Source organism: Mustela nivalis (assembly GCF_964662115.1).
Source record: "Mustela nivalis genome assembly, chromosome: 14".
Lineage (NCBI taxonomy): Eukaryota > Metazoa > Chordata > Mammalia > Carnivora > Mustelidae > Mustela > Mustela nivalis.
The window spans coordinates 39663253-39683777 of NC_139033.1; the positions used below are offsets into that span (position 1 = coordinate 39663253).

Below are 20525 nucleotides of genomic sequence, written 5' to 3' on the forward strand. Positions count from 1 at the left end.
AAGGGTCACAAAAGCTTGCCTCTGGAGTGAGTTTTTCATGCAAACTAGTGATCAGAGTTCCAAAAAAGAAAACAATGAAACAGATTATAGAACTGTACTATTCACTAATGAATATTTAATAAATGTTGCTATGACTGACAGCATTTGTCCTGAGGGGTGCCTGGGTGGCTCAGTGGGTTAAAGCCTCTGCCTTGGGCTCAGGTCATGATCCCAGGGTCCTGGGATCGAGCCCCGCATCGAGCTCTCTGCTTGGCCTGCTCTCTCTGCCTGCCTTTCTGCCTACTTGTGATCTCTGTCTGTCAAATAAATAAATTTAAAAAAAAGAATTTGTCCGGAGAATCATCATTAAAACCTGGTAGTGAATGTCTTAGATAGCTTTTTGTATAGCTCTCTCAGAACTATAGTAATGTTTCACATATTCTAATAACCAAATAATTTAAACCAAATACAATGTGGTTTAAACTCAATATATACAATAAAAGTGAACCACCTAATAGTACTACAATTGAACAACATGACCACAATGAAATGGGTTGGAAAGAAAATAATTAACCAAGGTAACTTTGGAAAACAATACTTTGACTGGATATAGTAAGGCTAAGATAAAAAGAACTATACATAAATAATGTGATCTAGTTAGTAAATTGTTTCTTACAAGTATATGGATTAACAATTGTCAAAGTAGGTGTATGCTAAGAATACATGAATAGTTAAGGGATTATGGATAATAGATGGGATTCTCACCAGTGGAAAGAATTACAAATAAGGAACAGGAAAGGCTAAAATCCCCGTAGAACTGGACTGGAGTCAGAGGTATCAGTATGAATGCATGATTTTATACATACATATAAAATATACAGATATAGAAATCCAGATATGCATACCTGGATTAGTAAACATACATGTTTCAGAACTGCCTGCTGAAAAAGTCTAGAATGAATAACATCCCAGTAGCAATAAGCACATCTAGTGCCCAGATCTGTTTCTAACTGCCATTTTCCAATTAAAAAAAAAAACAAAAAAACCACCATGGCCCCACAGAGAAGTGCTCAAAAAAAAGGATAAGAACATGTCAAAGGACACAGGGGCCAACCTGAAGTAACTCAGGAACTCCTTATGGCCCAAACTGGAACAATTTGAGCAACAAAATAACAATATTGTATTAAAAACTTAGAATAATTATAATATATGGGGAAAAAAAGGAACAGGTCTTCATTCTACAAGAATTTCAATTAAAAGAAAAGAAGATCCACCAATGGGTGCTAAAATTAGTGAGTGAAGTTTTGAGACTCTTTGCACAGTGTCAAAGTATCTCCCCATATTTATTAAATACAAGGAGAAACTATAATTTTACTAGAGAGAGGGCCAGTAAACACCAAGTATTCAAGGTTAAAATCACAAGCATTAACATAATTTCATATATTATTACATTAACACATTGCTGTGGACTGAATGTGTGTCCCCCTAAAATTCTTATGTTGAAGCCTAATCCCAATGCAATGGTATTCGGAAAAAGGAATTTTGTGAGGTAATTAGGTCACAAGGGTAGAGTCCTCATGAATGGGATTAGTGCCCTCATAAGAAGAAACACAAGAGAGCTTGCTTCCTCCCTGTTCTCTGCTTGTGGGAGAGCATACGGGGAAGATGGCCATCTGCAAACTAGGAAGCAGGACCTCACCAGACACCTTGATGCTGGACTTCTCAGCCTCCAGAACTATGAGAAATAAATGTTTAAGCCACCAGGTCTATGCCATATTTATTACAGTAGCCTGACTAAAACACATATCAGTAAATCAATGATATCAATGTATCGTGAACCCTCTGGTATGATGTACTGAAAAGGGCATAGCATAATTTCTGTTGCATTCTTGCCAAAACAAGAACCTCATTCTAATCGAGAAAAACCTTCAGACAAATCCAAATTGAGGAACTATCTACAAAATAACCAACCAGTTAGTACTCTTAAAAACTGTCAAAGGCATGACAGACAAGGACAGACTGAGGAATTGTCACAGACTGAAGTAGATTAAAGAGACAAGACAACTAAACACAATGTTGGACCTTGGAACAGGACACTGGTAGAAAAACTAGTGAAATCAGAGTAAGGTCTGTAGTTTAGTTAATAGAATTCTACCTATCTTAATTCCTTGTTTGTGATCATTATAGTATGGCATGTGAGAACATTAGGGAAGCTGAAAGAAGGGTGACAAGAACTTTCTGTACATCTAAAATTGAAAATGAAATGAAATAAAAACATGAAATAAAATGAAATAAAAACAACCTGGCAGTGAGATTATGTGTGTAGTGGCAGGGGAAAAGGGACCAGTTGGTTAGTATTTAATACTCATCCATCTTAAACTTAAAAGAACTGCCAATTTGTTCCTCTACCAGTGCTCTTTACCTAAGTAAATGCCACCACCCAATCTTTTAGCTGCTTGACTAAACACCTTGGATTCATTCTTTGAATTCTATCCTCATCCTACTAGGTCTACCTTCAAAATACTTCCAAGTCTGCCCATTTCTGACTTCCTTCAATGCACCCACCCTACGCCAATCCTATCCAGAAAGACTAAAGTTTCCTAACTGGGTTCCCTGCTCCTTTACAAGCTCCTTCTCTGTACTCCATACAGCTGCCATTTTATATAAATATATATATATATATACACATATATATATATATATATATTTTTAAATTTATTTGTTAGAGAGAGAGATACAGAGCGCAAGCACAGGCAGACAGACTGGCAGGCTAGAGGCAGAGGGAGAAGCAGGCTCCCTGCCGAGCAAGGAGCCCGATGTGAAACTCGATCCCAGGACGCTGGGATCATGACCTGAGCCGAAGGCAGCCGCTTAACCAACTGAGCCACCCAGGTGTCCCAGCCATTTTATATTTTAAAATGTAGATCTCATCATTTCACTCCTCCACTCAAAACCCTCCAGTGACTTCTCATCTCACCGAAATAAAACATAAAATCTTTATTTCATCACTTATAAGACCCTACATAATCTGGTTCCTGATCACCTCTCCGCACCTTACCTCTTACCATCCCTTCCCTTGTTCATTCTGATTGAGCAACCCTTTTGGACTCTAATATTCCTTGAACATGCCAAATGCAATTCTGCCTTGGGGTTTCTGCACTTACTATTACCTCTACATGTAAAGATATTTCCCCCATGTGTATCTGGCTTATTCACTCATTTTAGATTTTTGCTCAAGTATCACCTCATTAGAGGTCATCCCTGACAACCCTAGCTAAAATTATACCCTCATTTTCCTGTCCGAACTAATTTTTCTTCACAACACTTACAGTATTCCCTTATATATCACATATTATATTTTTGTTTAGTTTTTCTAATTGAAATAAAAAATCCAAGACACAAGGATTTCCTCTTATTCACTACTAGGGATACAGCTCCTAAAAATGTGCTTAGTACTCAAATATCTGCCAAATAAATACTTGATAATTAAGCTTAACTTACCCAATATCTGCTGTAATATCTTACACAAAGTTCCAGGGTCAAACATATTATGACAGCCTCTACTTTCTCTAGTAAATTCCACAGAAGGAGTTCATTTTAGTATATTTTTCGGCTAACTTTTGAGGACTTAACCTCTCAAATCTTCCATATTTTAAAAGTATGATTTCAATATTTAACAGCCATGGCTATATTTCTATGTCAAATGATATATACTTTCTTATGTGCACATATACACATTTATACTTTATTTTAGGGTTACTTACAAGATGCACATATGCTGATTTTGCAAAACTGGACAATAATTTTCCTATTTTAAATTTTATCATGATAGATTTATCATATTTTCTTAGAAACAGAACTCTCAATAATTAACAGTTGTATGGTAAAATATAACTTACTCTATAATGATACGCTTTATACATTGCCCCCCCCCCCAAAACATGATAATTTAAGCTCTCCATGATAATTTAAGTTCTCTGTAGAGTTCAGTCCCAGGTCCCTCTACTTTAGAATATTAAAACAAAATTATCAATAATTCTAGGAGTGATGGTTTTATGCATTTGTGTTAAAAGGGAATTTGGGTGACTGGGTGGCTCAGATGATTAAGCGTCTGCCTTTGGCTCAGGTCATGATCTCCAAGTCCTGGGATGGAGCCTTACATCAGGCTCGCAGCTCAGCAGGGAGTCTGCTTCTCCCTCTCCCTCTGCCTCTCCCCCAGCTCTCTCTCTCTCTGTCTCTCTCTCTCAAATAAATATATAAATCTTAAAAAAAGAAAAAAAAGAAAAAGGAAATTTTAATCATTTTTTTGTTTTTTAACAGCTTAGAAATTAAAATTTGTATATTAGTCATAAATCCTCTTTTAATAATTAAAAAAAACTTTTAATAAGTTAAAAAGATTTAACTTCACCTACCTGATTATCATTATTTAAAAAATCATCAAGGAACCCTTTAGCACACTTTGCCCTTGAAGTTTGTTGAGGACTATCATCAGAGTTAACAGGAACAGGAGATTTGCTAAATAGGATTTAAGGATATAAGATAGTAATTTAATTAAGTACCCAATTTATAAAAATTCACATATAACTAAATGGTTATCATTTAAACAGAAATAGTCACCAAGAAACAACCATTATAGATATGATTCATATTGATTTTGCTTGGTAATTCCCTCATCTTCTGTCTGAACTCATATGAAAATCTAACCCTTCTTATCTCCTTGTTTCTCCTTTAAAGCTTTAAGTTAAAACTATAAAGAAAGTAAAAAACATTAGTCTTTAAATAAATAAGCCTTCAACTATAGGCTATACTCTAAAAGCTGTTTGGTTCAAAATAAGCAGTACACTTTCCTAAATAAACACAGTTAGTTACCCAATGATAGTAAAAACCCCCCACAAATACATGAGTTTCTACTGGAATGGCAGGTACATCCTCTTCCATGTCAAATAGGACTTACCCTCCAGAATTAGCATTTACAAAGAGGACAAATTACTTTGGGAAAAATACTAATTTTGAAATTAAAATTCCAAAGTTCAAATCCCAATCCCACTATGTGATTACATAAAATTTATTTATCTAAATTTCAGTTTTATATTTATAGTCCCACTTATCTTACAGAAGTATTGCATAAATTAACTCTATGTACCTGTAATATGTAATAAATACTCAATAAATATGTTTATTTCTTGATGTTTCAAGGGACAGTAGAACAAAGGATAACCTCAGCAAAAGCCAGAAATTTCCCAAAACAAATTCTATTAGTCACAGAGAATAAACAAACTCATTCTCTCCCTTAATTCATATATCAATATAAACTATGTTTCTAGTAATGCTTGGGTGGCTCAGTCAGTTAAATGTCTGCCTTTGGCTTAGGTCATGATCCCAAGGTCCTGGAATGGAGTCTCACACTGGGCTTCTTGCGCAGCAGGTAGCCTGCTTCTCTCTGTTCACCGCTCCCCTGCTCCCCCTGCTCATGTGTGCGGGATTGTTTTTACTCTCTGACAAATAAATAAATAAATAAATAATCTTTAAAAAAAGAAAAAAGTGTTCCTAACTCAAGTGCTCAGATACCTAAGAATCCTTATCTAACATTTAAAATGTCACAATTCCATTTTTTTCTTAATGATTAACAGTGCTTCATTATTGGCTCATTTGATTTGTAACTTACTATGAGCTTTTCTTGCTCCTAAGTAATCTTTTTGCCCATCCTTTAGGAAAGGAGTTTGCACATCCATCCTACCATCAAAAAGCATTTACCAGATTACTGAAGATGAGTGTGGGGTACATAAGGATTCACTATTCTTCTACTTTTGTATTTTTTTGAAATTTTTCATTTTAAAAATGTTAAATAAAGAAAAAGTAATTATCTGATTGTGGTTATGTTCTACCTTCTGGTATAATCCTTGAATACTTCCTAGACAATTTTTGTTTTGATGATAGATTGACAATAAGTTGTCAACATGACACTTGACTGAGGTCAGGTCTATTCCTTCTCCTCACAATCCATCATTCATTTTATGTACAAACATATCCATGACAATACGAATTCAATCTTCCAAAAGTCAACATCTATACATTAAGTACTGGACCAAACCAATGATTGTAATAATAATCATACAAGCATAAATTATATTATCTAATTACATAATGCACTACACACATTCCAAAATCTTACTGGTAAATACCTCTGATACTGTTTGCTCACCTATTTTGAGTGCAAGTGAAAGCAAAGTACTACAGTTATAGTACTTTATAAAGGCAACCTCACGAGAAAGTAAGAAATTAGAAAATAAGTTTAAGAATTAAGTGAGCTAGTTAATAATCCAAGTTTTAAAAAATAAAGATACTATTGAACCAACAATTGAGAAATGAAGCGAAATATGGAAAAAAATATTCTGGATAATCATCGCCACTATTAACAACTACAAGAAAGCCTATCATAAGTCAGAAATTGTCTTAAGCAGGGGTGCCTGGGTGGCTTAGTTGTTAGGCATCTGCCTTCTGCTCAGGTCATGATCCCAAGGTCCTGGGTTCGTACCCCGTATCAGGCTCCCTGCTCAGCGGGAAGCCTGCTTCTCCTTCTCCCACTCCCCCAGCTTATGTTCCCTCCCTCGCTATGTCTCGTGACAAATAAATAAAATCTTTTAAAAAAAAGTGTCTTAAGTACCTTATATATATTTTCTAATCAAACGAATTTTCATAGTAACACCAAATAGAAAAATAATTTATATAAGGTCTTATACAAGGTAGAAGTAACTTGTACAAAGGAGAATTTGTACGAAGCAGTAGTAATTTGTTAAAAGCAGAAGTATAACTTATACAAGATGTTAGCAAAGAAGTCACAGAGCTGGGATTCCAAACCAGATTTATACTGAGTGTCCACATTAAAAAAAAAACAAGACGTTCCTGAGAAGTGATAAAAAATGGATACAGGAATTAACAGACTCTGTCTATAACAGACTATAAAAGAATGAAAGTTTAGACAACAGAAGATGATAAATTTTCAGAGCCTAAGGCAGGATACAGGGTTACCAAGAATGCATTTCTGATGAGTTCAGATGTAAAAATATTACTAGGGAAAAAACTCTCCTACTTAAGCTCAATTCTTACTCCACACTCACACTCATAGGTATCTAGGTAAACACTGCTTTTAATTACTCTGAGAAGCTATGCAGGAAGGTTAAGCATACAAATGAAAATAATCTTAGAAACTATAAAAATTTATACCACAGACCATACAAAAATTATACCGCTGTTTAAGGAAAATAACTAAGCAAAAGTAAAAGGTAAATGAAAACAAGTGGATAGCTGCATAACTCCACATATGGAGAGAATATAGAAGGAGAAAGAACTTATTAGCTATGATTCTTCATATTAAACATAAATCACTATTTTACAGTACAAGAAACATGTAACAAAGACAAGTTATATAATGTGCCTAAGGTTATGAAACATTACACCATCTTGTGGTAACAACTGAAAAATGCAATTTAAAGAAAACACAAAGCAATGTTTTATAAAATTAACATTCATTATTATTAATTATCATCCATTTATTTATAAATAAGCTGTTCACATGACATTTTTCATTTGGAAAACTAAGAAGTTCTTTCATTGTAACTTACGTACAAAGTAACAGGAATATTTTCCCATGATCTTTCTGCTTCAAGTTTATCTAATGAACAAGGACTATCATCCTTTTTTGTAGACTTCGGTAACTCTTTAGTACAATGCTCTAGATTTCTCTTGGCCTTCAGGATAAGCAATTCAATTTTGTCACCTAATTTAAAAGATCAAATTCTTTAAGAGAAAAAAACAAATAGCACAGCAAACTCTCAAAGGCAACAAATAATTCAGACTAATTTGGAATATACACATAACTGTAATAATAAACTTTTTTAATATGACATTTCAAAGAAGAAAAGGGGAAAAGACATTTCCTAGGCACAAAATGCTACACGAAAGAAGACCATTAAGTGTTCAAAAGATTTATCATTTCATCATTACATCAAGAATATAGCATAAAAGCTCCTAGACATTAGGTCAAATTTACAGCACTTCCTTTGATTCTTAAAAACAAAGCAAAGCAAAACAAAACAAAACAATTACCACTGAATGGCTTTTTGGTTTGTCCTGGGAGAAGTGGATTCTCACACTGACACTGGCTACGTTCAGAATCACATTTATATTCATTAATTAATCCTTTATCAGCACTCAAGGAGTCTGAAATGTTTGAGGGTTCAAAAGAATATTCAAAACTATCTAATTTATTCATAAGCCGAGAAGTTCTTTGTGCCTGGTAACTATGTCTAGGGGAACACTGATCTTCTTTAAATATTTTAGAAATCCTTTTTTGACTATTTGTGTCGGGTAGCAAGTCTTGATGGTGGAGCCAGACTGGGTATGTGAAATCAGGTAGACTAGTTATTCCTGAAACATTAAGGTCAGATTTCTGGCTAGTGAGCCATCTTGGGTAATTCTTTTCAAGTTTGTGTTCTGAACTGTCTTTGAAAGACAACTTCTTGGAAAATGATAAAGATGGATCAGAAATGTATTTATTAGTCTTATTCACAAGTTTTGGGTTTTTTAGCCTACCACGTTGCTTTCCATTTTTATTTATGTATACAACAGGAGTAACTAAGTTATCTTTGCACATGGGAGTGGAAGATTCCTGAAAATTTTGATTCTTTTCAGTATCCAATGAGCTCAGTCTTCGAATGCATTTCTTGTTTTTCTTGCTATTTCGGTGACTTGATCCAATGCAAGTTAAAGAAAATGACCCATCTGCTGGAAGTTTTAATAGATCATCAGTTGTTAGGCTAATGCAGTCTATGTCATTAACAGTCATTCTTCTACAAGATAAGGACGAGAAGCTTTTTTTGGGATCAAGATTTTCAAAAGCTGAAAAACAAAGCGCAGTTCTGTTTATTTTCCTCATTACATATAACAATACTTCATAATACTCAAAAGTAAATAGAATTAAGAATTTAAGAATCAGGGGTGCCTGGGTGGCTCAGTGGATTAAGCCACTGCCTTTGGCTCAGGTCATGATCTCAGTGTCCTGGGATCGAGCCCCGCATCGGGCTCTCTGCTCAGCAGAGAGCCTGCTTCCCCCTCTGTCTCTGCCTGCCTCTCTGCCTACTTGTGATCTCTGTCAAATAAAATAAATAAAATCTTTAAAAAAAAAAAATTTAAGAATCATTTTTGCTGCTTCCCTTTATCTTCACTAAAGCTTTGATTCAAAATATAAAAGATATAGGTTGATGAAATACAATGTGCTTTTTCTTTATATCTCTCTAATTTACTTTAAGTTCTATACTTTTCTTTCCAACTCCTAAATTTTCCCTCGTTCTTTAACTTACTGTTTCTTCAACTTTTCTCATCATACCTGATGTACTAATACACTCACATTAATATTGGTCACTTAAAATTGGCTGTAACCTTGAAGAAAAATATGAACTAAACTAGGTGGAAAAATGGTTTGCTTTCTGCCTACAAAACCTGCAACAGCATTAACACAAAGAGAACAGCTGTTCTAATACTCTTCTGGAATATAGTGCCCACATACTTCTAAGAGTTGAATGCAAATTTTTTCCATACAAGGGCCATTCCATAAGTACTTATCTAAGTGTTACCTGGGTTATCAACAGATGTATTTTCCAAACTTGTCTTTGTGGAAGACTTATCAAGGTAAAACTCTTAACATCTTATATATTATCCCACAGAATACAGATCAGGAAGACTAATAGAGTCTTATTAATTGGGATTAATTAAGAATGAATTCAGAAAGACAGGTTTGTTTAAATTAGTTAATTGGTTTGTTTAAATTAGTTAAACTAGTTAATAAAACCTAGAACCACCATGTCAATGCTATTTCCATTATGCTGTAATAAAATAGCTTAAGGGTTTAGGATCTACCACCTGCTGTTATTAGTTGTATTCATCACCCTCCCTCCAAGGTCACAAGATTTCAGCTGAAAATTCGTGAGACTCAAGAGAATTACAGAACCATTTAAGAAAAATATCCAGACCTCAATATTATAAAAGTCATTTTTACCCCAAAGGAAGAAAAAAGTGTCTAGCTTTTTAAGACTACAATGCATCTCTCAAATACTTCAAATCAGTGTACTAAAATAAAATAAAATAAAATAAAAAATAAAAGCATACCATTGTTTGGTCTATAAATATAGTTGGAGAATTCGGGCATATTAGCAGAACATCTATCAATGTTAATCTTTCCAGTGCTTGCACCAGGATACATTTGGCTTAAATCAAAATCATCAATATAGGCCTGTAGAGCCTGAGAGGCAGAACTGTACAGTTTATCCTTATACTGAAAAGAGTCATCAGATTTAGAGGAATTACTACCACTCAGGCTGCAGCTTGCTAACAGAGAAGATACTGAAGATTGCTGAGAACAAACTCTGTGTTTTGTAATTGACTTTGCCATGGCTTCCTCAAAATGGGTTATTTCTATTCATTTCTCTCAATATCTGTAATACAAAAACAATAGGTTAAGGTTCCATTAAAAGGAGTAACAGCCATACAGAGAGAAAATTACTAAATATGTAAACTTTTTATAATCTTTAAAGAATAAAATCCATTCTATCACCCTTTTAAGGCAATGAACATTATAGATTTTCTATTATTGTCATTATTGTGAGCTCCCTCATCATTGATTTAGAAACATTTATTGAGTAACTACTATGTTCCTGGAATTTTGTATACATAATTATCTGAGAATAGTACCAAGGGAAGAGTACTCACAATTTTTAAGCCCTAAAAACTTCTGAGGTACAGTATTTTCTTATGGGGATAGATTCTATGACATCACAATACCTAACATTCCCTTATATAGAATATTTTTCATTTCATAAGCCTACTATCATGCATTACAGATAGTAGGTGCTCAATAAATTTTTAAAGGCATCAGATGAGGTATTAGAAACAAGAAAAGAATATTTACTTTCAATGTTGTAAATGTCAATATGCAACTTTAGCCAAATCTTTCCCCCAGCAAAACTCAAGAACAAAATAATTTATAATATTTAGTATAAAGAAATAAACTACCAAGTTTATTGAGCTAGCGAAATGCTCTTTTCCTAAGACATTATCATTGTCTCACCATTTATGGCAATACTCTTACCATTTCCACTTATGTTAAACACATTCACCCTTTCTTTCAAAAGAGACTTAGATAATTTGGAAATTGACAACATATTCCTCTCACTGGAGAGGAATTACTAACATTGAGAGAATTCCTGCCTACCTTAGGATAGTAATAGTATCTACATTTTTAAAAGTAAAAGATAACAAGGCTTCAGTACATGATGTGGCATTCTTTTAAAAAATTAGACCAGTGGAAATGGATCTTCTGTATTAAAAACGAAAAATTATTGTCTAGGACTTAATACACCCTATAAAGCTCTAAAGTTACAATGTTTAACTTTCGGCTATAATTTTAGGAAAAAACGTTTAAGTTATAACAACTTCTAATGGAGTCTTAATAACTATCAAATTTGACTTTAAAATACTGATAGTCTTCCATTCAAAGACAGAGTAAAACATCATCCTGCCTCAGCTTTAGAGCGTGCACCTGCCTCTGCAAGAGAGCTGACAGCAGCCAGGGGCAGCGGCAGCAGAACACAACAGTTATTTAGCCTCTTTGATTTCCTGGAATGCTGCGATGTTGGTGTATCTCTAACGAATAGCTAGACTAAATCAGCTTTGTTCTTTCTTTACCCCTTGCACTAATGATGTCTAAATTTTCTCAGGAAAACATCGCTTTACCAAACATTTTCTCCCTTATTCCAACACAGTACAGGTCACCAATTTAGTTTTGAAAACAAAAGTTTGTTTTAAGCTGTTGGATTACCCTTCTCAGTAAGTGGGTAATCACATTTGTTTTAATGCACAGGAGGCAGAAAGAAAATCCGTAGTCAATTTTTATTGTGGAAAGCTTCCAAAAGTATACAGAAGTACGACGGAGAGTTTAGTAAAACCTCATGCACCCATCACCCTTCCTCAAACAGTTACTAACACACCCCAACTTTATCCAGCCACTTCTCCCCACTTCCGCCACAGGATGATTTGGGAGCAAATCCGTGTATCTTACCATTACTTCCGCAAACACTTCCGTTCTCATCTCCAGAAGGAAATCCATCATTCCGAAGCATAAAATGCTAAAGGTATGGCAAAAAAAAAAAAAAAAAAAAAAAAAAAAAAAAAAAAAAAAAATGTCAACTACCTTTGATTCAAAAACAGAATGTTCAGTGTTAAACAGTGGGTACAGCTCACCGGAAACGCGCACCTTCCTAGAAAACAACAGCTCCGTGATTTCTGTGTTGAAACCGAACATTTGTTTATTCGACAGCAAAACGACAAGCCTTCTTGAGCCCGGAAAGCGAGAATCGCCGGCGGCCCCGCACCAGAGCGTCTCTCCCCACCCGACGCGTTGGGGTTCAACCCTTCCGCCCTTTCCGAGGAAACACCCCCCCTCCGGGATTCCAGCACCCCCGGCAGTCACAGACACAGGCTTCCGTTAGGTACTTCCACTCAGAACCATTTATTCGGCAGCAGCCGAGAGCTCCCTCGTGGGCGGACGGAGTTTTTCCGAGGTGACCCCGCGTAAAGCCCAATGCCCCCCGCCCCGGCCCCGCCGTCGTCAATAGACGCCTGGAGTCTCAAGAGGCCCACGTCCAGTCCCCTCCGTCTCGTTCCGGGACCTTGCCCCGCTCGGGAGCTTCCCGAGAAAGCTGTTTTCTTCCCAGCCGGAACGTCCATCGCGCTCTCCCTCAGGAGACTTCCTCTCCCCTCCGCGCCACCCTGATTCTAGCCTTTCCCACGGGCTGTGGGATGGGGCGCCTCTTGAAAATACACCGCCTTGGGGGGCCACACTCACCGACCAAAAGAGAGAAAAACGCACACGTCCACAACTCTCCACCAAAAGTCCGCGCCTGTTACCGTACGGCGGTACGCGACAAAGCATCCCCGACCCGGACACCGCCCCGCCTCAGGCTCCGCTTGCTGGAAGCCTCCTCCGCCGTCACAGCGGAGCACGACGCCCGCGCTCACTTTCAAACTGATCCAACATGGCGCTGGCTTGCGGTGCGCATGCGTGGCGCTCGGCGCCTGGGGCAGCTGGGCCAGGGGAGGAGGCCGCCAGGAAAAGGGGGAGCTGCGGGGCGTTTGGTAGCACTCCATGCTGGGAAGTGTAGTTTCTCCCTCCTCATCTTTCTGGATGCGGGTGGGGATGGGGATCTCCGGACTGCTTCCCTGTCGCTCTCCCGCACGCTCTCCCCACCACCGTCACCCCTCCTCAGGGCCACTCAGCGCTGACGACAGGCTGAGCTTCCCTCCGCGCGCTCCCCGGGAGTAAGGGGATGAGGTGGGAAAGGAGACTGAGGGGCTCTGGCGGCTGCCATTTTGACCTCAGCCTTCCTTCCGGGTTTCGGAGCACCCCCTCCCAGGATAAGACACCATCTCCAGCTGGGGTGGGAGTCCCAGACCACTTCCTTACCCCCTTGCTCAGTTGCCTCCCACATCCCATTCCTGAGCCCGGCGCTCCTGGGCTTGCAGCCATTCCGTCACACTCAGCAGGTGCGGGTTTGGAGGAGGGAGTTTGGCCAGGGACGGGATTTAACAAATTCCTTGGGGACCTTGATTCCCAGGGAAGAATGGCAGTGACCCAGCACGGATTGGGGGACCCAGTCAGGCAGCCCAGAAAAAGGGAGATTATACAAACAGATGTAAAGACCCAGTAACAACATGTGTGAATCTGTCTACGAGGCTGGGACAGGAGATGAGGTGCGAAGAATCCAGTTTCAACCAAGTGGTGTAACAAAAAAAGTTGCCGTCTCAATATTGGTTTATGTTTATTTTCCACTGACCCTATGGGTGAAGATACCCTTGACCATTACTCCACCTGAATATGTTCCAGTTCATCCGACGTTACATCACCAGGTAATGCAACTCTAGTCTTGCTCTTTGTTCTCTTCTCACCCTCTCTAGCCCACTAAACTTAACCTTTCTTTTTTTTTTTTTTTTTTTTCTTAACCAATGAAAAAGTCCACAAGCTATAATATTCAGTTAAGGGGTTCAATTAAACACATTTATTGTGCAAGTAAGTGCTAGTGATTTGAAAATGAGTAGAAGCCCCTGCAGGAGCTTATAGTCTAGTGCTGTGTGCCAGTAATTGGTGCCTTTTCTAGATCACTCAATATCAAGATTGGAAGTAAAGAACTGTGTTTTATGTGCTGGGAAAAAGCCCAAGTCAGGGACTAGCCCCGACGTTTACTGGCATGAGCTTAAAAAGTCAGACTTCTTTATTTACATTCCCCCTGAATGTCTTTTTAACCTGTCCTTCTTTAAGATAATTTCTTAAAGGTTCTTTTCGTAAACACTATTATTAACATTTCTCTTACTATCTTTTTCTTTTATCATGGACATATACAGCAAATGTTTCCTAATGAGGACATAAAGTAAAAATAAAAGACACTGAGAAAATGTAAAGGAAGTGATCAAATATATTGACCTAATTCATGGATCAAAATAATTCTACTTTGTTCCTTCTCCTTCACAGGTTAAGAGATATGGAGATCTCCACAAGGATTTGGAGAAGAGTCCCAATAATTATTAAAATTCTGGACTAGATCTATTAGGAAAGGTAAAGAAACCTAAAGTCTTACTAGGAAAAAGGAGTTGTAATGGTTTACTAAAGCTTTTCAAATATTGATGTCAAGTAGATGTTACACATTGCTGGAGAACAAGATAAAGTAGATTTATGATGCAACCTAGAGCTTTAAGTGAGAGTTCATTAAGACACTGTTTTGGTAATTAAACTTTAAGGTTTATTGAGGCAGCCCTTTGGAGAGTTTTTTATTTTTATTTTATTTATTTTTTAAGATTTTATTTATTTATTTGACAGAGATCACAACTGGGGAGAGAGGTGGGGGGGGCACTCAGGCTCCCTGCTGAGCAGAGAGCCCTATTCGGGGCTCTATCCCAGGACCCTGAGATCATGATCTGAGCTGAAGGCAGAGGCTTAACCCACTGAGCCACCCAGGTGCCCCTGGAGAGTTTTTTAAAAATTGGATTTAAATGTGTCATTTCGAGAAAAGAAACTAATGTTTCTGGTCATCAAGGAGTCCCACACTTTTTCAATCACTTTTGCATATATTAACTCACTTAATCCTTATAATGACCCCATGAGGTAGGTATTACTATCCCCAATCTATACATGTAAAAATTGAAGTTCAAAGGTTAAGCAGTTTATTCAAAATAATATAGTTGGTGGTGAGTGGCGAAGTTAGAATTTGAATCCAGCTGTGTTTTGTCACATTCCTTCCATCGTCCAAGCCAGCTTCCCCTAACTGAAAACTAGATAATGAACCAAAGGACCAATGAGACTCCAGTTTTCTGAACTCATTCAGAACAGAAATAGTATCTTACTCAACTCTTTTGCCACACCTACCTAATCATTAGTAAAGAGTTTTGTAAATATGTTCATAATGAATTGATTTGAACTTGACCTTGTCTGAAGAGGAGACATTTAAACAAAGATACCAATGAAGAGGAATCTGTCATTCATATTTGGGAAGAATGTTACAGACAGAGGGAATAGCAAGTACAAAGATCCTGAGGTAGGAAGATGCTTGGTTGTGTCTGAGGAACAGCCAGGTCAATACGATTGGAGCTGAGGTGGAAGAGAAGACAGGAGTTGCCTTTGGAGTGGAAGCCAAACGTCAGATCATGTAGTTCATTGCCCTTACTTTTAAAAGACTGATTCCGAAGAACACATGATTAACAGGTTATGATGCTTTATAAGAGAAAAGAAGCAAGATGAAACTGTTGGAAATATTAATGATTTCTTGAATAACTATTATGTGCCAGGTATTGGGATAGGACATTTAAATGCATTATCTCATTTAATCCTCACATTAATTTTACAGTTAGTTATTGTCCCAGAAAAGGGAAAAATGGAAATATTAAGTAATGCGTTTCATAATTAGTGACAGAGACAGGACTTGAGCTTGATCTTCTTGAGTCCAAAACCTACTCTTTGTACTATACCACATTTTCTCATTTGAAAGATTATGATTAGGGAAGAAGCAATTCATTCATACACTTAGCAATTATTAAGTAAAAACTTAATAAAAATAAGTATTGTTCATTACAATGTAACCGATATTATAAAAATAGTATCAAAATGTAATACAACATTTTAAAATTGTTTGGTATGGCTATATTCTTACCAGTTGTCTGTTTTTACAACTTTGCAGATAGATGGACTATAAGGCACTTGCCCAAGAAACTGCTCGAGAAGTTTTAGACTACAGTCAAGACACATCAGGCTGGAAAGTGGTTAAGACTTCAGTAAGAAAACAAGTTAAATATATTTCAGGAGTTTATTTTTTAATGAGAAGCGATTCATAAAGACTTCTAAAAATACTTTCTTTTATGAATCAAAAAAATGTATTTTTACTTTTTGTTTGTTTTTATTTTTCTTTTTTTTTTCCATATCTGCCAGCTAATTTATTTCTGGATTTTTATTCCCCTTTGAGAAAAAGATAACTGTTTCCAGCAAGGCTTCTAAAAAATTCCATGGAAATCTGTAAGTACAATTTCCCTTTTATAGCCATTTTGAATTTGGTGGCATTGATATAGCTAGAACTCAGTGCTACTCCATTAGATATAACGTTGCTTGATAGTGATCAGGAAATATAAAATTAATTATGAAGTCACTGGGTTGATATTAATACATTAGAGCAATTATATACCAACTAATCATTTTCATACTTGAAGACAATCAGGAAAAAAAGTCAAGTGAATAATTCATTAAGATAGGAAATTTCTAACTCAAGAAATAATCACTATAAAAGCAGATTGGTATTTTCTTGATCATAGGAGTATTTTGTGGCCCTTCTAACATTTCACTTTCCATTAAATGAACCACTAAAAAACAGTTTATCCCAATTTACTTCTCTGGCTGATCTATGTATTGTTTTCTGAAAGCTGCTTTTAAGGATATTTTTGAGGATAATGTTATTTCAAATATAATTACACCGAGAGAAATTGTGCTGACATTTTAAAGATTTTATTTATTTATTTGACAGAGAGAGAGAGAGATTACAAGTGGGCAGAGAGGCAGGCAGAGAGAGAGGGGTAAGCAGGCTCCCTGCTGAGCAGAGAGCCTGATGCAGGGCTTATCCCAGGACCCTGACCTGAGCTGAAGGCAGAGGCTTAACCCACCGAGCCACCCAGGTGCCCTTTAATCTTATTCTTAAGAGTTATTCATTCACTGCTCATGATATCACATTAATGCAAATAGATCATATGTTATCAGAATCACTTTTTCCCTTGTTTTTATCTTTTACCCTATGGGAGGGTCAGCATAAGCTGTACTGATCACAAGTTCACAAGCTGTGCTTCAGACCCCGGAACTGATAAAAAAATTTTACCCTTTACAGGTGGATCTGTGTGTGGCTTACAGCCTGCTTTCACAATTCAGTTTTATGATTTTGTCTTGCACTTAGCCAGGGACAGCTAGCTTGAAGTTCTGTAGCTAATCACTCCTCAGAAGGAACAGTCGTGAGCATATAGATAGTCTTCCAGAACAGCAGCAAAGAGTATGATTTTATTTTAAAGTGGTCAGAATTTTTATGTGTCAGAGATTATATTTCAGTCTCTTAAACCAGTAAAACTTCAGCTCTTTGTTGATTAATCTGTATTCAGCTTGGAAAATGCTTGTAAGTCACCAACCCAGATCTTGCATTGAATGCTTCTAAAATAGACAGTCTAGTACATTCACTCTGATTGTTTATGAGCAGGGGTAGCCTAGTACATCCAGTATGATTGTTCTGAGTAGGGGCAGCCTAGAACATCTGGTAGGATTATTCCTAAATAGGAGCAGTCTGGTACATCCAGTATAATTATTCTGAGTGGGCAGTCTTTTACATTCACTCTGATTATTCCATAGTTGTGGCAACCTGGTACATCCAGTAAGAATGCTCTGAGTAAGGACATCCTAGTGTATACACTCTGATTATTCTGCAGAGAAGCAGCCTAGTACATCTAGTCTGATTGCTCAGAGAGGGGCAACCTAGTACAACACCCTTCCAATTCTTTTATTTAGGTACATCCTGATTGCTCTGTATGGGACAGCTTGGGACATACAATCTGATAACTCCTAATGGGGGCATCCTAGTACCTCCATTCTGATTGCTCTGAGTAGGGGCTGCTAAGTACATCCCCTCTTCTTTAGGTAGACACAGCCTGGTACATGCTCTGTGATTGTTCTGAGTAGGGGCATCCTAGTATATCCATTCTAATGACTCTAGTAGGGGCAGCCTAATGTGTCTGCTCTGATGGCTCTGAGTGAAAGCATCCTCATACCTCCATTCTGATATCTTGAATAGGTGCAACAGAAGATATCCACTCCTCTTGCTGTGAGTGAGAGCAGTCTGCTGCATATGCACAGGCCTTCCACACCCCAACCCCCCTGCCAGAGATGAGTGTGATCTTATGTTGTTCATCTAATTGTATCTCTCCCTACTTCTGGTCTTCATGTGCTTTTGCATTAGTTCCACGTAATTCTTCTGATTGTTCACTAACAAAAAAAAAAAATTTTTTTTTTTCAAAAATTTCTCCACATTTTATTCCAAATGAAATCCATTTTCACAGGTACAGCTGAGATGCTGCCGGCTCATTTTGTCTTGCCTTTGACCCTGAGCAGAACCTAAGCACTACTGCTGGAGCTGAGTGACACCTCCATCCATGAGCAGAAAGGGGACGTGAGGGTGGCTTTAGGGAGAAGTGGTACCATAGCTTCAGCTTGCCCCTCTTGTTGCGGGAAGGGGAAATAAGGCCCCAGTATTGACTGCCTTGGACCTAGCCCTCACCCTATCAGTAAACTCTGGGTGGGGATAAGGAAGCTCCAGTCTTCTCAGCAGTGCCTTCTGGGCATAGAGTATAATAGCGTGAGATGAGGGTGCAAGATTGAGAGATGTCAGTATCCTGCCTCTCCTAGGATGAAACCATAGCCCTAGACTGGGAGTTAGTAGGGGAGGGACGGCCTCCTTAGCTTCCAGGCGTGAGGAGGTGTTGGCTAGAAGCCGATTGTGGCTCAAATGCTACAGTCTTTTCCTACCTAGATTTAGTAGATTTTCTTGAATAATTTTTTCTCCATTTCTTGCATGCCCTTAGGTCATTTTCTAGAGAATTTAAATAGTTGTTTCTTTAATTTTCATCAGTTCTTTCACTAGGGAGGAGGGTTTACTAAAATCGTTACACAGCTATTCTGGAACTCCCATCTCCAACCCTAATAATCACATAGGATATGACCAAAATATGATCACTAAAAACCTGTGACTATTTTATCATCTTTCCGGCGCTTCCCCAAGTTTACAATTCTAGTGTGCCAAAATAGCCCCTTTACATTATTTTTCCTCCTCCCTCATCCTCCTACTTACTTTCTTGTCCTGAAAGCTTTGTGAAATGTATGGTCTGGGGCGCCTGGGTGGCTCAGTGGGTTAAAGCCTCTGCCTTCGGCTCAGGTCATGATCCCAGCTTCCTGGGATCGAGCCCCACATCGGGCTCTCTGCTCAGCAGGGAGCCTGCTTCCTCCTCTCTCTCTGCCTGCCTCTCTGCTTACTTGTAATCTCTGTCAAATAAATAAATAAAATCTTTAAAAAAAAAAAAAAGAAATGTATGGTCTGTAAAAAGTATACCAATTTATGTGTACCAATCTATCAGTTATTCCATATACTAGCTAAAGTATTTTGGAAACTGTAAAAGACAAGAGAAAATAGTTAAAATATTTTTAATTTGACCTGAAGTCACTTCACGGTATAATGAGAACAGAGCTTTATTATAGATCATAATAAAATATCTAATGAGCTGTTCATCTTAATGATCGATATGTATAAGAATATAGTTCTTAGATTCAAGTATGACAAAATTGATATTTCTGAAGAGCCATGAACCCAGTAGATACTGAATTGTTCATTGATAGACTCAAGTATTCCACTTGATCTTAGCCAAAAGGCCAAGAAGCAATTAGACTCAAGTACTCAATACACATAAGTGTTTTGTGTTTTCAAAGAGGCTTGATATTTACATATTTTTAAAAGCCACAAACTCTAATATACCTCCAATTAGTGAATTAAAAAAAGGTAATTTTTGAGTAGAAGCCTATCCTCTGCCACAACTTTAACTATGTTTTATAATCTTCCAAAAAGCAAAATAATTTCTGCCTTGTAGTCATGTAATACCTGTAACTTATATTTTTCTAACCTTTATGAATGACTGGAAAATGAACAAATCAGCCATTGAGTAGACTGCATAAACCAGGGGTAGAAAGTAAGTAAATATTTAAGGCTTTGCAGCTGCTCTGGTCTCTGTTGCAACTACTTAGCTCTGCCATTATAGCATAGCAGCACAATGCATAAATGGATAATATATTTTTGTGCCTTATAGCACAAAGGCACTAACATTAGTAGACAACCAATACATTAATGAGTAAGTATAGCCGTGTTTCAGTAAAACTAATT

General features: G+C 37.3%; 2 protein-coding genes across 5 annotated transcripts in view; one reads left to right on the forward strand and one right to left on the reverse strand.

Moving 5' to 3' along the window:
• LOC309848185 (lung adenoma susceptibility protein 2) overlaps positions 1–13259 on the reverse strand; it is a 26156-nt gene extending 12897 nt beyond the window's left edge. For 2 of the 4 annotated variants that reach the window (XM_082699422.1, XM_082699420.1), the window contains exons 1-6: positions 12878–13259; positions 12092–12158; positions 10144–10469; positions 8086–8877; positions 7606–7756; positions 4392–4494 (exon numbers count right to left, since the gene is read on the reverse strand). In XM_082699422.1, the coding sequence (XP_082555548.1) occupies positions 4392–4494; positions 7606–7756; positions 8086–8877; positions 10144–10426 (1329 nt within the window). In that variant the 5' untranslated portion in view covers positions 10427–10469; positions 12092–12158; positions 12878–13259. Of the gene's footprint in view, positions 1–4391; positions 4495–7605; positions 7757–8085; positions 8878–10143; positions 10470–12091; positions 12159–12286; positions 12810–12877 lie in introns of those variants that run through there. The other 2 variants (XM_082699423.1, XM_082699421.1) reach the window with 2 other exon arrangements.
• Positions 13241–20525, forward strand: part of STARD6 (StAR related lipid transfer domain containing 6) — a 19614-nt gene continuing 12329 nt past the window's right edge. Inside the window, 6 exon segments of the mRNA XM_082699425.1 lie at positions 13241–13363; positions 13879–13938; positions 14558–14641; positions 16257–16350; positions 16505–16510; positions 16512–16588. Of these exon segments, the coding sequence (XP_082555551.1) occupies positions 16261–16350; positions 16505–16510; positions 16512–16588 (173 nt within the window). The 5' untranslated portion in view covers positions 13241–13363; positions 13879–13938; positions 14558–14641; positions 16257–16260.